Here is a 19332-nt window from a genome sequence, read left to right on the forward strand (position 1 = left end):
ATGTGCTTGGGAAGGTATTTCGTTTTTATTGATGTCTATATTGATTTGCACAAGGCACAAATGCCCTTTTACTGTAACGTACTGTTTCAATTTCAAAATGAAAAGTTGGTAAATTACAAACTTAAACCATTTTCCTGTTTACATAAACTATAGTGTTTTAGATACAGCAGCGCAGCGCATCCTACCCTACCGTAGTCCCGTCTCCCCAAAATATGTTTTTGCGTCTACCAAATATATTCTATATCCTACTACAACTGCATAAGATTGGTGGGGATGCTGCAGTGTCATGTGATCACAACATACCTGTCACGTGATTCAGCCCTAGGGCGGTGGGCTTGTGAGTCAGCAGCATGGAGACTGGAAGTTTATGTCATTTTCCGAAAACAGTCTGATGTACCCATGAACTCATTTGGAGAGGAATAGTTTTGGACCACTCTATGCCCAACGAAGAGTTCTTAAAGATAATAATGGAGTACTGCAAGTGGCGTGACGACGGAGCCAGTATGATCTCGGATGATGAGGGGTTTGGAGCTGGCAGTTCTGCCAGTACCTCCCAGCAACATCAGCAGGTACTTTTTAGTACAGTACGGTACTGTGCAATAAATATTAACTTCTTCATGCTTTCACAACACACCAAATGCTGGAACTATCGGGGCTGGGCAAGGGAAGTTTGCATCTAAAAATAATGTAGTTATTAATATACTGTGCTACTGTACTTTCGAAAACAGTACATTACACCAGAAGGACAGTATTGCATGTTCACAAGGTTCAAAAACGAATAAGTCGAATAAACAAACACAATAATAGTAGGAAACAGAATACATTGTTACATTTCTTTGCCAGTTGTTCGTCATAATGTGGTTAAAGTGTTAATTTTTGTTTGGCATCAGAATGAAGATTGACTGTATTTCATTTTGGATTTAGAATAATATAGTGATTGTCGCTGCGTTTATAAAAAAAAAAATACAAAAATAAAAATAAATAATGTCATCAAGACAAAACTAGACGGCTCTGGCGCTTTCCCAGGGCAGTCATTTGTCATATATTCCAGTGCGCGTGAAAGCGACATAGCCCGGCGTATTTTGACGCTGTCAAATTGCTTTCATAGCAAAGGTGTCACTCAGAAGCGCGGTCACTAAACACAACATTTCCTTAACAAAGTACATCATTAAATTTGTATATATTGGTGTGAAAATATATATTTTAAAAGAAAATACACAGTTGGACAAAAAATTGGAAACACCTGCTTTTTTGCACCACACATTTGCATGTACCCCTCACGTGATGCAAAGAGCATCCCTAACAAGTAATTGTATTTTATAAGATGCAACTGTATCCCTGTTGCAAGTTAGGCCCAGTCGTTATGAAAATAGTAGCAGATATTACATAGGAGGTATTGGGTTGGCATGTGCGTCTTTATCCAAGACTGCACAAATTACTGAGAAAGTGACTGTATGCACCATTCTGAAAAAACAAAACAAAACAACAAAAAAACACTAGTACCTTACATGGTAAGTTTGCAAGTGTATTTTAGTTTAGTTTTTTCACTTTGTGCCTGCAGGGCCAGCACAGGTACATCTCAATAATGCAAGCACTAATACAGAGAGACCTAAGTAGACCATACTCAGTAATAACAATTACATGGGGTAGTGTTTCATATTAGAATTTAATGCATACCTGAAGGGTAGGATGCTAGTTTACCCATGCAGTATTTTTTATAATCTCTGGTGAGCCATTTTTTTTTTCCTGACAGAGTTCTGAAGTTATGTGTTGCTTGTTGTGGGGGGCGTTCTCTACTTAGTTTATGTCAGTGAGTTATTAGACCAGAGAGCCAGTTGCCGAGGTAGTTTTGATGCTAGAAACAAGTGTTTCTCTTGGATTTACCTGATTTTCACTGGACGTGGAGGGCTCTGAAGGGGTTTCTTTATCAAGTACACACTAGAGAATAGTGTAGATGTGTTGCTGTTTGAGAGCTTGCGCTGGGGTAAGCCCTCTGTTGCTGGTATTAATGAGCACATGGATAAGCCCATTGAAAAAATTGCTCACCAGTTAATATATAGTTCGTGGTGTACGGTTTTTATTCACCGCAGGAGGATGTCTCAGTAAATCACGAGCCCCAAAAGAGGCGAGTATATATTTAAAATAAATAGCAATAAAATATTGTGGCAAAGTGGTTAACAGTGTGCAGGTGCAGGAGTGCTGTGGTGATTAATAAACAGGCAGACAACAATAATCCAAGTACAATGGTGTTTTATTTTTATATTCCAAAGTCTGATGACAAAAACACAGTAAATAATAATAACAGGCAATACAGCACTGTGTATTGCTCCGTTTAATCCACGGGTTGGTCCCGAAATAATAGTCCCGATCTTTAAACACCCACACGTAACACAATCACAAGTCCACAGTGCTGTAGTGCTTGTGGTGCAAATACAGTTAACCGTGAACACTGGTGCAGTAATGTCCAGGTAAGTGCTGGCCTTTGGTGACAGCTCCGGATCGTGTTCGCCGTCTAATAACAACAAACAAGCAATTCTTTAGACACGACACACAAACAAAACACTCACAATAACAATACAGGTTTTCCTTCCGGTTCAGCATTAACCATTCAAAGGAACAGATCACTTCACTACGTCCCCTTTTGTACCGTCATTCATGACCCCTTGGTTAACGAGTGCAACCGCTCCTCCAATCCATGGCTGCCACATCGTTTCCCTTCCAGATCGATGTTTTAATGTACATTAGCTCCACCCCCTTTCTAGATTTTTTATATTCAGTCAATAATTCAGGGATTATTTTACCCTTCATTGTCAACAGACTATGCTTTGATATGGATTCATTTCAAACCCTGTTTATGGCCTCTTTGCAACCGTCGTAGAACCTTGAGCTCAGTCTGTCAATTTACAGCCTCTCTGTTGTTTCCTACTGTAGCAGGGCGAGGAGCCCTGTACAGTGTTTTGTTTATTTATTTTTAGAATGGGGTCTCCCCCTCCGCCCCTGTGTTATTTTGTATTTGTGTTTTATGATTTATTATTGTATTTATACTCAGTGTGGGTGTTTGAGAGGAGGAACGAGAGAGCAAGGAGCGAGAGAGAAAACAAAACTTAAAAATTAAACTTATAGGGTCAGTGAAGGCGTTTGCCCAGCATGATCTGGGTTTTGTTTATTTTTTGTGTTCGTGTTTATTTTTGTTTAAACTTTTATTTTCGCTCTGTGAGCAAGTCTTTTTGTTAAAACCTTTTATTTAGTTTTTCCTTCCTGCTTCTGGCCTGACGTCACCGCACAGCCACCCCGTCACACCTACCTTTACCGATTTTAATGAAGGCTACAGGCTGCTCAGATAAGTCAGACGCAGGCATATTGGTAACTGGCATTTCTTGACTAAACTCTGTTGCTTCCTACCGTTACCAGTATCAATGAAATGGCTACATAAAGGCTGTTTGGATAAGTCATTCGCAGGCAGACCGGTAACTGGCATTTCTTGACGAAAGTCGTTCTCAAGGATATCCAAATCCAAAATAAAACAACAATAGAAATTTGAAATTATTTCAGACATTTTAAAGTTCTTATAAAACACGTATAGGTGGCAGTATTGTTTTGACCTACCCACACGCAGCTCCGTCCTGGATTTCAGCAACACAGCACTGGATTTGAATGTAAACAAAGACACATTCAAAACTAGTCCCGGTAAGTGTTATCCACTCAGCTAGATATACCCACTCTTGTGGTGTGTATGTCTCTCTCTCTCTCGGTAGTGGACAAATAAATGGAAACACCTGGGTAAATGAGGGACACCAAGTATATTGAAAGTAAGGGCTTCCACACAGGTGTGGCTCATGTGTTAATTAAGCAAATAACATCCCAGCATGCTTAGGATCATGTATAAAAATGCTGAACAGGCCTGGTTGCATATAACTATGGCTAGCATGGCTGCAAGAGGTGACCTCAGTGACTTTAAAAGAGGGGTGATTGTTGGGGCGCGTTTGGCAGGAGCTTCAGTGACCAAGACAGTTCAACTTGCTGATGTTTCACGAGCAACAGTGTCTAAGGTGATGTCGGCATGGAACTCCGAGGGAAAGACATCATCAGCAAAGGGCAACAGTGGGCGGAAGCGCATACTCCAGGATTGTGATATCCGTGCAATAATTCAAAGTGCAAGGCAAAACAGGCGAGCAATTGCAGCTCAATTGACTGCAAATTTCAACTGCTTTCTCTGGTCCATGTTCAGTGTGGTGCACACAATGGTACCAAACAGCACAGTGACTACTTTTCTCCATTTAAATAGGCTGAATGACTGATTACAAGATTGGAGACATGTGTGATACTAATTAAAGAAACTAATTAGTTTGAAATATCTCCATAATCCAATTATTTATTATCTTTTCTAAGGGGTACCAACAAATGTGTCCAGGCCATTTTAGAATATCTTTGTAGAATAAGCAATAATTCATCTCTTTTGACAGCTTCTTTGCTTTATTCTATGACATACCAAAGGCATGCAAGTATACATGATAAAATAGCTTTTAATTTCATCACTTTTCAGGAGGAATGAAGCATTATTTCAATGAGCTGTAAGGGTACCAACAAATTTGAGCACGTCTGTATATTGTGACACACCGGGGTAAGTCTGTCACTTGCAGGACCGTCTTCACTGTCTTCTTTGGTGTAAGACAGAATCACAGAAATGAAATAAAACAGTACGGTGCCTGTATATTTATTTATACCAAACAAAACAAAACTAAACTAAACAATATCTTTCTCAGTTTGGAGATCTGACTTCCCCCCCCCCCTTATCTATCTTATCCACTGGGTAGCTAAGCTACTTACCAGTTTTAAACTCGTTGCACCGTATTTCTCTTTTCTTTAATTTCTCCTTTCTCCACAAAGTCTAACCGCAACCACCATAAGCCTCCCCCAGCTCGACCCTGAACAAAGGAGATAATTTCCTTTTATTGTCAACCAGTCCAGCCACTTACAAAACTAACACCTCTTAAACACCTGCAGCTGTGCTGGTTTACATTTCAATTAAACCCTACGCACTCCTAGCCCTTGTAGTTTCTTTGGTGGCTGCCATTTTTGTAGGCCCTATTAACTACAACTCCCGCATTGTCTCTTGGGAGATGTAGTCTTTCCCTGCTCAATCCGGCACTTTCCAGTGCCCCGGTCCTGTATACCATAATATGCTAGGACCCACATATTTACCATTCGTGACCAGCCCACGTCTATGGTCACAATATATATATATTTTTATACACACATACCTATACCTATACATACACGTGTACATACAAATACATATACATATATTAAAAAAAGGATAAAAACATTTTAACAACACTTTCATTACAACTAAAACAAGTTAATGTCAAGCACAGATGATGCTGAACAGCAGTTTTAAACCTGGAGAGGCTTGATAATGACAATGGAATTTGGAAGTGCATTTCAGAACCCCTAGGCTGTGCCAAAGAAAGAATACCGACACAACCGAAGGCAATAAGGAATGATTGCCAGAGCAGCTCTGTGGAGACCTCTCAACCCAGGTCTTTTCAACGTGGTGTGTCCAGAGCAAGTTATCGGATACCAAACCCTCTGGAGCTCATAATGTGCGACTTTCGCGATTGGGACCCCCCACCCCCCAGAGACAAAGTGATGCAAGATTTTTAAATTTCCTTTGAAATTAAAAAATATTCCCTTTGATGTGAATGGTTAGCTAAGTGTTTTCGTGAAGCCTTCTTCAGGTTGTTATAGAAGAAAAAAAAGAATAGTCTTTGTCTTCAAATCAAAGCATGCAGGGAACGCTCCTTCCAAGCACAGAAGACAAGAATTCATTCAAACGGCATCATTTATATGGCAAATTCAAACCCGGGGTCCCTCCTCCCCTGTCTCCTTCGTGCTCCAGTCAGCTCGGGACAGCGTCCTGTTAACCCCTCCTATCTTATTGTGCCATGTCTAAAATACTAGTATCGTGTGCCTAACTCTGAACTCTGATAATCTTTCTAGCTGTTTGCTCTTACATGAATTTTATGGTTTGTGCCGGGTCCCTTACTTGTCCTCAGCCCAAATCATGAATGCTCCCACTATGCATACAGATTGGTCTTGCTTAGGTATTTCTGAAACACAGCATTCCCAGACTTTGTGACTCTTGCTTTGCTTATCTCCGTTGTCAGCAGTCGTGCGTGCAGGAAAAACAAAAAAACAGGGTGTAATCTTGAAAGTCTGCATGCTTCTCAAAATGCGACCCAATCTGGTCCATGTTCTCCAACTCAAAGGCATTATTAAAGGCAATATAACTCAAAAGTAGCGCGTAGTGGAAGTGGGCCCATATGCAGACCAGTGTTACAACAAATGTTCTTCTTCTAGGTGAATGCTGATTCAATGGATTTAATGTTCAAAAGTCAAAAGCAGTGTGTAAAAAACTCTATAGAGTGCAAATGGCACCTGGCAGAAGCCCAGCAAAAACTCTGCAGCCTGGAACTGCACAACTCAGAGTCTCTAGAGCAGGAGCATGCCAAAGCCCAGGCCGATTCCTCTGAGCTCAGACAGACGGAGCAGGAGTGGAGACAAAAAGAGAAGATGCTAATATGGGGTGAGAGGCAGAACCACTTGCTCAGCAATGCCTTCAGCAGAGAGGTGTTTGATAAGGTATGGAGCTCCAGGATTTGAAACGTGACTTGATATTTTATTGAAGCACAGATGATGCATTGATATTTTTTGCCTTTTACAGTTATTGTAGCCTTGTATTTGTCCAAACTCCATAAAGCACCACCCAGTTAGCCTGAATTGGGTGTGTATACCTCACTTACATGTATATCCTATATCTAGACATTCTTATCTAATTGTGGTTTTTTGATAGAATCTGGGAATATATAGAGGTGCCTGTCTGTATGTCGTACTTACCTTTTTGCAATTTGTCATAGTGATAGCTATAATTTTGTTTTCACAATCTCATGTATGTTACTGATTTTTTTTTTTTTCTAGAGTTTTATAAACATTCAAAGTGGAAACAAAGAAGCAGATGAGGATAGAAGCAAAAGCTTTGTACAGCAATATGAAGAACAGCTCAAACATTTTGGTAAGTTGTGAGGTAACTAGTGAGGTTTAGTTTAAGTAACTAGCATGCATTTAGTCTTATACAATGAATTCAGCTATTTGTTTATGACTGCATTCGGGCACTAACTAGTGATGTGTTGTTTGTGTTTCACTAGGCATGCTAAACAGATGGGATGACAGCCAGAGGTATCTCTCTGATCACTCTCATCTTGTCTGTGAAGAGACTTCCAATTACCTCCTTCTGTGGTGCTTCCATCTGCAGGCAGATAAGGTCATTCTTTACACTTTGTTGTGTTAAACTCAGCAGGTGTATATGTGGTTATGCAGTGGTACAGTACATTAACAGTAACACAGTCCAGTTTTCTTTAGGAAACTTAGCTTCACTTTGACACAGTAAATGCAAAGACAAATTCGCCTCGTCTCCAAGGTTCAGCATTTAATTGTCTTCCTTGATTTGAAATCTACACATTATTGAGTAATTATTGACTAATGAGGCAGTGCCTCCTGACCGTGTGATGTATTATAAAGTAATCGAATAGTCTGTCATGAGCGAACCTATTCAAACCAATGGTATTATCTGTGATTTGCCTCAGTCATAGATGTACATGTGGGCTAAATGCATGACCAAATCTGTTTGCAGGTAGCAACTTCTGAAATATTATTTTTCTAATCAAATGATTGATAAAATCAAGAAATGTTTCATATATCAAGCTGCAGACTTTTAAACATATTCAGTTGATACTCATTTTGTTTGTGAGCTTATAGCTAGCACACTGAGGAAAAACCATAAAGCTGAATATATCATATCTGATCTCTATGATGCAGACTCAAATGAATTAGATGAACATGGTAGATGATGTTCAGCCTAAGACAATATAATCTAGATACATCAAATATCTTACAAGCCACAATTATTTCCCTAGCTGAGAGTGTTTTATTTTAGGGTTAATAATTGCTACTCAGGGCTGAGGCTTATTTGATCAGAATTGAAGCGATTTGAGATGGCACAATAAGATACTGTGTAAATGTACGTGGTGGTTATATGCGTTATATGAGTTACAATATATATCGACGTTATGAGCATCAGCAATTTACGCAAAGCCGCCACTAGTGTTTTCCACTATTATAACAACTTTGACTGTTATTAATACAGCTTAGTTTGGGTGAGAAGAAACCAAGCTTGTCAAGGAGGCAGTGTGGTCCAGTGGTTACAGTTCAGGGCTTGTAACCAGAAGGTCACCGGTTCAAATCTCACCGCTGCCACTGACTGACTCACTGTGTGACCCTGAGCAAGTCACTTAACGTCCTTCTGCTCCATCCTGCAGATGAGAAGTTAAATCAATGTCCTATTGTAAGTCACTCTGCATATAATGCATAGTTCACAGCCTACCTCTGTAAAGCGCTTTGTGATGGTGGTCCACCATGAAAGGCGCTATATAAAAGCAAAGATATTATTGTTAGTATTATTATTTAGCAATCCTTTAATTGATTAGAATCTTCAAAAACTTGTGATCACAACAACTCAAAGTAAACTATACAGGAGCAGCTAATATGAAGTGTTATAATAGCTAATCCATCACATCCTAAAAGAATTGTAAAAAAAAAAAAAAATTAAAATGTATACATGACATGACGTTCTGTAGATGGTGCGGGTTCATTCTATAGTAGTATAGTACCCCTCCAAAATGTGCAAAATGTCTAAGACTTTTGCACAGCAGTGTATATATGTATGTATATATATATATATATATATATATATATATATATATATATATATATATATATATATACAGCTCTGGAAAAAATTAAGAGACCACTGCAAAATTATCAGTTTCTCTGGTTTTACTATTTATAGGTATGTGTTTGGGTAACACGAACATTTTTGTTTTATTCTATAAACTACTGACAACATTTCTCCAAATTCCAAATAAAAATATTGTCATTTAGAGCATTTATTTGCAGAAAATGACAACTGGTCAGAATAACAAAAAAGATGCAGTGTTGTCAGACCTTGAATAATGCAAAGAAAATAAGTTCATATTCATTTTTAGACAACACAATACTAATGTTTTAACTTAGGAAGAGTTCAGAAATCAATATTTGGTGGCATAACCCTGATTTTCAAGCACAGCTTTCATGCATTTTGTCATGCTCTCCACCAGTGTTTCACATTGATGTTGGATGACTTTATGCCACTCCTGGCGCAAAAATTCAAGCAGCTCGGCTTTGTTTGATGGCTTGTGACCATCCATCTTCCTCTTGATCACATTCCAGAGGTTTTCAATGGGGTTCAGGTCTAGAGATTGGGCTGGCCATGACAGGGTCTTGATCTGGTGGTCCTCCATCCACACCTTGATTGACCTGGCTGTGTGGCATGGAGCATTGTCCTGCTGGAAAAACCAATCCTCAGAGTTGGGGAACATTGTCAGAGCAGAAGGAAGCAAGTTTTCTTCCAGAACAACCTTGTACTTGGCTTCAATGTGAAAGACTGGTGGAGAGCATGCCAATATGCTTGAAAATCAGGGTTATGCCACCAAATATTGATTTCTGAACTCTTCCTAAGTTAAAACATTAGTATTGTGTTGTTTAAAAATGAAGATGAACTTATTTTCTTTGCATTATTCAAGGTCTGACAACACTGCATCTTTTTTGTTATTTTGACCAGTTGTCATTTTCTGCAAATAAATGCTCTAAATGACAATATTTTTATTTGGAATTTGGGAGAAATGTTGTCAGTAGTTTATAGAATAAAACAAAAATTTTCATTTTACCCAAACACATACCTATAAATAGTAAAACCAGAGAAACTGATAATTTTGCAGTGGTCTCTTAATTTTTTCCAGAGCTGTATATATATATATATATATATATATATATATATATATATATATATGGTCACACACAATATTAGTTTTGCAGGTTTGAATTCTCTTTCCTCAGCCTGTGACAGGACTGCAGAAGGAGTAAACAGGTTTGTTTCTGACAGTATTTTTCTTTCTCTCTGTGTCTGGTAGAAAGAAGCCCTGATGGAGCAGGTGGCCCATCAAGCCATGGCCATGCAGTTTATTCTCGAAATGGCCAACAGCCATAAAGTTGACCCCAGGGGCTGTTTTCGACAGTTCTTCCAGAAAGCAAAAGTAAGAAAGTTGATCTTTCCTGTCTCAATTTGATCCTCATCTTCCCAACTTTTTTTTTTTTATTATTTTTTTTTTTTTTTAAGGAGATCTACCACTAGAGGGGACTGGTGTCACAAGGACTGCATCAAAATCCACAGCTGTTGTTAAACTGAAAGATAATGTCTGTGCTATGAGTTCAGTATCTGTAAATATGCTGGGCAGGCTGAGCAATACTGCTAATCTACTCGCCAGTTAAAGTCTGTTCTGTAACCACTGCAGTTTAAGCAGAAAAAGGCTTGTTTATAAAAAAAAAAAAAAAAAAGATTTATCTCCAAGTCAGATAAACAAAAAAAATAGTCTGTACCACATTGCTTTAACCTCTGGCCATAGATTATTGTTGTCACCTAGAACGGGCCACAGGCACATACAGTTTGTGTATTTCGTATAAGGCTGAAGGTAGGATAATATATCTTTACTTGACATTTAACCAACTACTAAAATAAAATAACATTGTGTTTTTAACAAATGGCACCACGCAGAGTTTTAACCTACATAGTAATGACTTTAGTTCCTCTGCGACTGCACAGGTAAAGTCGGCGTCGCTAGCATGGGCACAGCTTTGAGGACCACTGCTCTATAATGTTGATCTGTAAAGGTGTAATGATAAGAAGTCATGTGACACAGTACATGGGCAGGCTTCAGATTGGTCTAGGCAAGACTGCAGCTTTAATAACTAAGGCTGAATTATATTTGATTTATTTTACTTAGGCAGGAGAGAAAGGTTATTTGGAAGCCTTTACAACAGAACTAGAAGCATTCAAGTGGCGAGTGAAACAACATTGCAGTGGCGAGATTTCTGAGGAGATGCAGCATCAGAAGACCATGAATCGCTGCTGTCTGGATCCTACGGAAGTCATGGGATCGTCGGCACCAGTAGGTTTAAAAAAAAAAAAAAAGAAAGAAAGAAAGAAAGAAAGAAATGGTACCTGGTTCAAAGTGGCTATGACTTTATATCAGTGTTGTATATGATGTGCAAAACTGGACCATGGTTTGAATTAGATTTGAAATACAACAGCATCTCCTTTTGTTTGACTTAGAGAGCATTCCAGCTTCAAGACAGGCAGATTCTGCAGAATGTACAAAGTAATATGAACCCACAGGTAAGTCAGACACTTAAACTTGCACCTTTAGTTGCAATGTAATGCATTATATATAACCTTCTGTTAAACAACAACAGTGTCATCGAGTGATCAGGCAGGGCTCTATACTAACTTTTCTTCTTAGGCATACGTGTGCGCCCAAGACAAAAAATAATGTAGACGCACACTGAACATTGTAGTCACATTTAAAAAAAAAACATAAAGGCATTTTTGCAAAAATAAGCCTTATAGTACCAATTTATATTAAACATCTATATGTGTTGTTATTTTTTACACAGCACCTGTGGGGTTTAACACTTTTACATCAACACAATAAATATAATAGAGATTTTTTTTTCAACTCAAATTGTCTTTCTTTTTAGTTGCTGTTTACTAAAACATATTTTTTTAATCAACAGAAATTATTTCTTTTGGCCATTCTTTGTAGTATGGTATTCTAGAATGTTTTGATTGCACATTTGGTTGGGTCAAATTGTGCATCCCTCAATGCAGGGCGCTAAGCTTTTTCCTAAGGTAAAATATCTGGATCCACTCAAATATTAGACACACATAAGAAAATCTCCACAAACCACACAGTCTTGTAACAACAAAGTAACCAAAGTTTAGCCACATGCCTCACTCTTGAAGACCAATACATCTGTTTATTCAAATGCAAAGACTGTGGTACTATACATATAAAGAATAAAATCACTGATGCGGTTTGAGCGAATTGCTGCTGTTAACATTGTATTATTATTATTATTATTATTATTATTATTATTGGGTGAAAAGATTATTTGACTATTTCTTATATATAGTAATTCAGTATGTTAGTATAGTACCTCACAGAAAATGTTTAGTTTTCATTATAACATGCCTGTTTGAATATTTAAACAAACAAAAAAAGTACATTATTACTTAACTGCAACTAAAGAATTGCTCCTAAAATTGGGTCAAAGCACACAATATATCCAAAATTGAATACAAAACTCAATATGAGTATCAGAACCACTCAGAATGATGGCAAATATCATTAAAAGATAAGATGACTAAAAAAAATGTACATTGTAGCTACTTACTCTTAAAGGAACACTTTAAAATATAGAAATGGTCATGAAGCTTGAAAATATACAGAAAATGATTTTAATATCTTAGAGACTGCACCTTTTGCTTCAGCAAGGGGTGTTCATGCATCGCTTCTCACAACCCGTTGTGTGCAGATTGAAGCAATGCCTCCAGATTTTGATGATAGCAATTGAATTGAGGGAATAAGAACAGTTCTGGAGGGCTGTGTCTTTCACTGCAGTTATTTAGTTTTCCTGTTGTGTCAGTGTTTCAAAATGTTCAACATATTTTGCTCAGTTTAAAATACAGTTTCAATTATATTATAAGATTTACTATTTTGGGAGTCCACTGCACAGTAGGCACCTCCTGCACAAGGAGGCTTGGTGGTCCAGTGGTTAAAGAAAGGGGCTTGTTACCATGTTCCAGGTTCAATCCCAGCTCAAACACTGACTCACTGTGTGTGTCCCTGAGCAAGTCACTTAACCTCCTTGTGCTTCATCCTTCGGATGAGACGTGAAACCAGGGTCCTATTGTATGTGACTCTGCAGCAGCAGTTGTGATGCATCATTCACCCCCAAGTCTGTGTAAGTCTCTTTGGATAAAAGTGTCTGCTAAATGACTAAATAATAATAATAATAATAATCTAGCATTTTCAGGGTGCGGTTACTTTGTTAAGCATTTCTCTTTAATCCGTAGGTTGCTGAATATTATGTAAAGCGCTGCATAGATTCTGGCCTGTGGGTTGTGCCAAACAAAGGAGCAAAAGAGGATACAGATGAAACTCGAATGATGGAGACTTCATAGCCAAAGAATTGTGCTCCACCGCAATATGCAGAGGAATGCTTCCTTAAACAGCGTGGGGTATGGGAGAGATTGAAACTATTTTTGTATTGGAATTGGTATGCGCCTGAATGAGTGTTGCACTATATTTGTTAAAAAGTATTGAAGAGGAAAGTGTATTTTGTTGTATATTTTTTGCTTTGTTCTTTGTATGTTAGTTAAAAAAGGCTGCTCTTTCTGTAGGTCCAGATAGCATAGTGTTGGTGCTAGTAGGAAGATTATATAACATTTATGTTGCCAATAAATGGTCTTCCCTCTTCCATAGGAAACTTTGCAACAAATGGTTGCAGTTCATGTGCAGAGCAGCATCAGATGAAATCTGCAGTCATAATTCATAACCTTGTGTCATTATAGTTGACATAGAAACTGTGTCTGCTGAAAAGAGAAGCAACTTTGTAATGATGTTATCATCAGCAGGTACACTGCAATTCCAGATTAATGGCGCAGAATTGTGTAAAAAAAACAGCTGTTTCCCCTTTCAAGATGTATCCTTTTACACTCCCTCAATAACTGTAAAATGTGTGTTTTTTTTTTTTTTTCTTAGAGATGAAAGTTAGGTACCACACATAGATTTATTGGTAACTTTGTTTTCTACACAATTGAACCATACTATGGATATTTAAACTGGTTCATCTTTTTTGCTCCACTACATTTTTTTATCAGTGCAATTTCAGAACAGAACAATTTTTAAACATCACAAAACAAGACTAACATTAGAAGCTATTCAGAAATTAAAGGTTTTTCTTTGATTTTGAATTATTGTTATTTAAAAATAACTCCCTTATTTTGAAAACAATGGTCACTGATCCATCTATGTGAGTGTCATTTTTACATACAGTGTGATTCACACCAAGTTATTTTTCAGAGTAACACTAAAGAACGTTACATTGTTGTTCACAGGTGTTACAGTCCCCTAATGGTCTATGATGTAGACAGAGTGTTCTATTTCCAGTTTCTGTTAATGTTTAGGAATGTTAAGCACATGCTGTAGGATACAATAAAAAGTGTTCATTAACTTTCAACCCCTACTATATCAGAAACTGTTTCAGATTTCATCATTGCAGGATTACAGAAACTACTTTACTTTATCTCTTGTGGTCATGTGACTTTTTTTTTGATTTTCTGAAAGACCAAATGCTTCAGATTTGATACACTACTAGTGAATGTTATGATTCACTTGGTGAATGTTATGATTCAAAATTATGTTTAGTTACTGGTATTCATGTTTTTTTTATTTTCAGTAATGAAAAATCCTAGTTTCAGTGTTGTAAGAAGTGCTCCTTTTGTGGTCATGTTGTAGAAAGTTGCCTTTCAACCCTGTTATTATGCAGATATGTTTGTAGTCATGAAAGTTTGGGCTAAATAAGTGTGTCACAAAGTGAACAATATTTAACACATTATCCACTTCTATGTTGAGATAACGGTGACTACCATATACACAAGGCCCTTTATTTCAGTTTGTTTCCAAAACATTTCTGGGTTTTTACAAAAGCATACATTTTTCATGTGACTTACTTTGGCATCTATATTTATATCAATACATTTTTTTTTTTTTTTTAGTGCAACACAAGGCTGTTTAAAGTACTGTGGTACTGATGCAGATTAACTTTACCAGCTTTCCATGGTATGGTCTCTCAGTTTACAGTAGTTTGCATTTACAGCAAGAGAAGCACCCGAGTCTGTCCCCCATTAATTACCCCCAATATTTACCCAGGAATAACAGGAAACTAAGTTTTATAAAATGAAAACTGAAAATAAAGTGCTCTTATATTTACATTGCTGGACTGTCACATTTATTTGTACATTACTCTGTGAAGCAGCAGGGGTTTACTGAAGGATTATTGTGTAATATTAAACTGTGTTCGTTTAGTTTTTTACTATATATAGAGCTGGTATAAAGTGGCTTGGGGTATATCCACTCATGTTATTGCTGATCTGACTGACATAAGATGCTGAGTTTTGGTACTGGCACAGTCCCTTAGCTTTTTATAATGTTTACAGTCTGTGTTCTGTCATGTGACACTAACCTTTCAGCTCAGTGTACCTACCTGCTTCTATGCTCTACTACAAAGTAGGTGGAACAGCCGAGTTGAAAAGTGACAGTAGCACATTATGTATCAAGAACCAGGAAGCAAAGACACATGTTAAATCAATACAGGTTTGCAAGCAAACAAGCACTATATTGAAGCAACAGAAGAAATGATGGCAAACGCCACATAAAACAATATTGAAATGGAATTTCTAAATAGTGTTGCATAGTATGCAAAACACCTCTCCCACAAATACACTAGTTACTAAGCTGGCCAGTTTCCTACCCTAAACCAATCAGCTAGTTATTTTGTTAAACTAGGAATGTCAGGGTATATACAGTATAGGAAAATGTTGTCATGATTCAACAGTGATGCTTATTCTTATAATCTCTTCATAGTTGAGGTTATGAAATCAGAGAAGACTTTTTTCATTGCAGCCTAAGTTATGGCGCTGTTTCTGTAATGTCTTCACAATGGACACAACTTGAAATGCATTTAATAGTTATCTAAATGGCCAATAAAAAGGTTCTCAAATGTTAAGTTAAAAAAAAAAAAAGCTGCTGCATATGAATAATCGCTACTTTCAATGTGTGCCTACCACAATATGTTCTAAAATAAAGTTCAATGCAAAGTTGAATAAAGCACTGGTGGTCTACTGGGAATAATCTTCTTTGTTATTATTTATCATAACTGCATTAAATACTGTGAGTGTGAATATAGTAGTTTGTTACCACAATATTTGATACCTTGTCATTTTAGCCCTTTGCGGTCCTATGTCGGACCTGGTCCGACATTGCAATTATTCCGATCTGGTCCAATGTCGGACCCTGTCAAAAAGACGCAGAAACGGGTTTCTAGTTGTTTTTTCTCTGGAAAAAGCCGAGAAAACCATTCAATGGCCGAGTGGGAGCGACAGGAGCCGAGACAAGCCGAAAAAAAAGGGCGTATCTCATGAATAGTCATACTTGCCCCTGGCGTCAGATAACGGCGGCCATAAGGAAACAAGCTGGCTGCTGCTGCATCAGCGCTCAGAGAATATCACAGACATTTGCAGAGCTTCTTTGAGATGTTATAGTAATAAAATAATGACTTGGATCGCATTATTGAGGCATTTGGTGATAAAACGAGTGATAGGGAGATGATTGATCGGTATGTACGACTATTATTATTATTATTATTTATTTCTTAGCATATGTGAAAGCTATAGCAAACGAAAGGGTGGGGCGGGGCTGGATATGCCTAGTGAGTGCTTTGTTGATATGCAGGGCCTTTTAAACCTGTGGAAAAAAAATACTTTTAAACAGCACGTCTAAAATTAACTGCGCGTGTGAAAATAAATTGGACCTGACGTGCCTGACACGCACTTAATAAATGGACTGCAAAGGGTTAGGGTTAGGGTTGACCATCAAGAATTGAGAAGGAACACATTTACAAGATCTTACTGAATAACAATCTGGTTTATAAAACCCCAGCACAGGTTTACAGGACTTTTTAACAATTGTAGACCGCTGTCAATTTACTTTAAATATTGGTCTGATAAAGCAAATAACATGTTTCACAGCCAGATTTTGTTTTCTCTCAGCAAACCTGGACTGAGGAGGATAATAAATATGGTAGTCAAGACAAGTTTAATAGTAGGCCTGTTTTGGCATCTATATAGGTGCCAAGTGTTTTGTGGAATTCCAGATTGTGTTCTTGTACCAAACATTCAAATTTACTGCACATATTTATTGAGAGGAATGGTAGTTCCTCTTGCCAAGTTATCAGTGAGAACTGCCAGACTCTATACAGCGAGGATAGTTTACGTGTTTTCAGGGTATTGGTGCAGCAAAAATAAATCAGCCAAAAGCACCATTTCACTTTTAATTTGTAGTTCGCAACACTTAGGTGAAATGTAGAAAAAAAAAAGTCAATGCCTGTCATACAGTAAGAGAAATAAGTCACCAAAGTAAGGTAAAAATGTTCTCCTTTTTCTCCCGTTTTTTTTGCAGATTTTGCAGACCCCAGGCACTTTTATCCACGTATATGTATATCTGAAACAAAAACACATTGGAAATGTGAAAAAACGCCCAGCCATTTAAAATGGAGATATCAAAAACACAAGCCAAGGCACAATAAAAGCAGAAGAAACACATGCAAAACACAAACCAAGTTAGTAGAAACAATTGGGGCAGCCTTGGCCCCATCAGTTTTACAGTTGTGCCTATTTGCTTTGTGCTGGGCAAGGTTGCCCCAGTAGTTTCTTGAAACTTGGCTTGTGTTTTTGATATCAACTTTAAATGGCTGGGCACTGTCACAAGGATGAATATGGGGTGAAGCTGAGTCGCAATGGCTGCGCTCAGTATTTATTAAAGAATAAACTGACTTAACAAAACACAAACAAAAGGGCACAAGGGCCAAAACAAATAGACAGACAAACAAACGGAGGACCAACCCCAAAACAAGTATTGTGCGAGTCCTCCCGCACGAGTAGCATTTATTTTGCTTTTTTAGTTTTTAATTATTTTCTCCTCTCTCCCGTTCTCCACTCCCAAACACACAACCGCATGTGCGTGAAAACTGACTCTATATATACAGCTAATTAATCATTCTCTTAAATCCCAGCACATGAACTAATTTGTGCACTCCCCATGCTCACATACTATTACATACTTTATCTGCACGTGAAGTGATTGTGCAATCCCCGTGCCTAAATACAACTATATATTTTAAATCACTTGTGCTACATAGCCCCATTACATCCCATGTACCAATACATATACACCAACATTAACACACCACATGCAACGTAAAACATAAAATACGCACAGGGGCGGGGCATTTTTGATAACTTGCCGTTTTTTCACATTTCTAATGTGTTTTTGTTTCAGATATCACTTCTTTTTTCACTTTCTAACACACACACACACACACACACACACACACAAACATTACAGGAATAGCAAAATTGTTCAACCTATATTGAGGCAATGTATTGCCGTTATTATTGCCCCAGAAGTAGTATATATAAAAAAATAAAAAATTCTGCCTAAGGTCTTCAGATAGCTCTTTACTTTTTCCCATATTGACTTATTGGTAATGACAGCAATCATCCTATGCCTAACCCTCTCTAAGGATGTTCACCTACAATCCAGCATTTTCTAGACTTTTCTAGAATTTGGTGCTGCATTATCATATTGAAACCTCTAGCACATTGTAGACAATACTATCATAGCATCAAAGGCTATGGATACTTTTGATTTAGCATTTTTGGAGTTTTGCAAAAAAAAAAGCTGAAATAAATAATTGCTTGTAAGTCTTCTTTGTCATCCACAAAAGCAAAACTTTTGCTACAAAAGATTTTTCCTATTACTCGATATTCATTGTCATTTAACACCTTATCCGATTACTAGAAATAGTAATCTAGCAATCAATGCATTCAATTCACATTCCAGATACTTAACAATCTGCTATATATTGTAGAGGCGGCGTATCTGGTCGGCAGCAGGAAGAAATGGAGACGACAGTTTAAAGCAGTGAAAACTGCTATTTTTACTGAAGCGTTGGAGCAGCAGGCAAATGAACGCTCTCTTATTAAATGGTTTAACTCAGACAGACAGCTCCAGGACACACTCCCACACAACTACATGAAAACCACAACATGACCCCGAGCTGCATGCAGATAGCTCCTAAATAGTGATCCCCCCGAGCCCTATTGCCCCCCCCCCCCCCAAAGCATCCAGTCCCAAGCAGTCCCAAATTGACCCGCCTTTACCCTGCCCCCCACTCAAATGCTTCCCGGCCTGAGAAGCACTGACCTGGTCTCAGTGTGGTGGTTGCCAGGGTGGAGGACAGCAACGGATGTGTCCTGGCGGCACATTTGAGGGCAACACAATGGGCGACAGCTCCTTCCAAAATCTCATGTACAAATTGGGATAATTGGGAACAAATGCTGCACCCATTTCTGTACCCTTTATCTGGGAAAAATATTGACCTTCAAACACAAAATGATTGGAATTTAAGCACAAATCAAGTAAATCTATAATTAATTGAGAGGGTGGAATAACAATGGGCAGCAGTGTGGAGTAGTGGTTAGGGTTCTGGACTCTTGAC

At 37.9% G+C, this 19332-nt stretch overlaps 1 protein-coding gene across 2 annotated transcripts; it reads left to right on the top strand.

Annotated features, from left to right (window-relative positions):
- Nucleotides 1–277: 277 nt before the first annotated feature.
- LOC117408487 (hsp90 co-chaperone Cdc37-like 1) lies at nt 278–14984 on the top strand. 2 transcript variants are annotated; one of them, XM_034905949.2, is made up of 8 exons: nt 278–569; nt 6361–6642; nt 6979–7072; nt 7206–7321; nt 10065–10187; nt 10935–11099; nt 11264–11326; nt 13067–14984. In XM_034905949.2, exons 1-8 carry the CDS (start codon nt 438–440, stop codon nt 13172–13174), a joined length of 1083 nt encoding a protein of 360 aa, XP_034761840.2. In that variant the 5' UTR covers nt 278–437; the 3' UTR covers nt 13175–14984. The 2 variants fall into 2 exon arrangements, with proteins under 2 accessions (XP_034761840.2, XP_034761853.2); XM_034905962.2 differs by lacking the exon at nt 11264–11326.
- The last annotated feature ends 4348 nt before the right edge of the window (nt 14985–19332 follow it).

The sequence above is a fragment of the Acipenser ruthenus genome, chromosome 2 (assembly GCF_902713425.1).
Source record: "Acipenser ruthenus chromosome 2, fAciRut3.2 maternal haplotype, whole genome shotgun sequence".
In the NCBI taxonomy this organism is placed as follows: Eukaryota; Metazoa; Chordata; class Actinopteri; order Acipenseriformes; family Acipenseridae; genus Acipenser; species Acipenser ruthenus.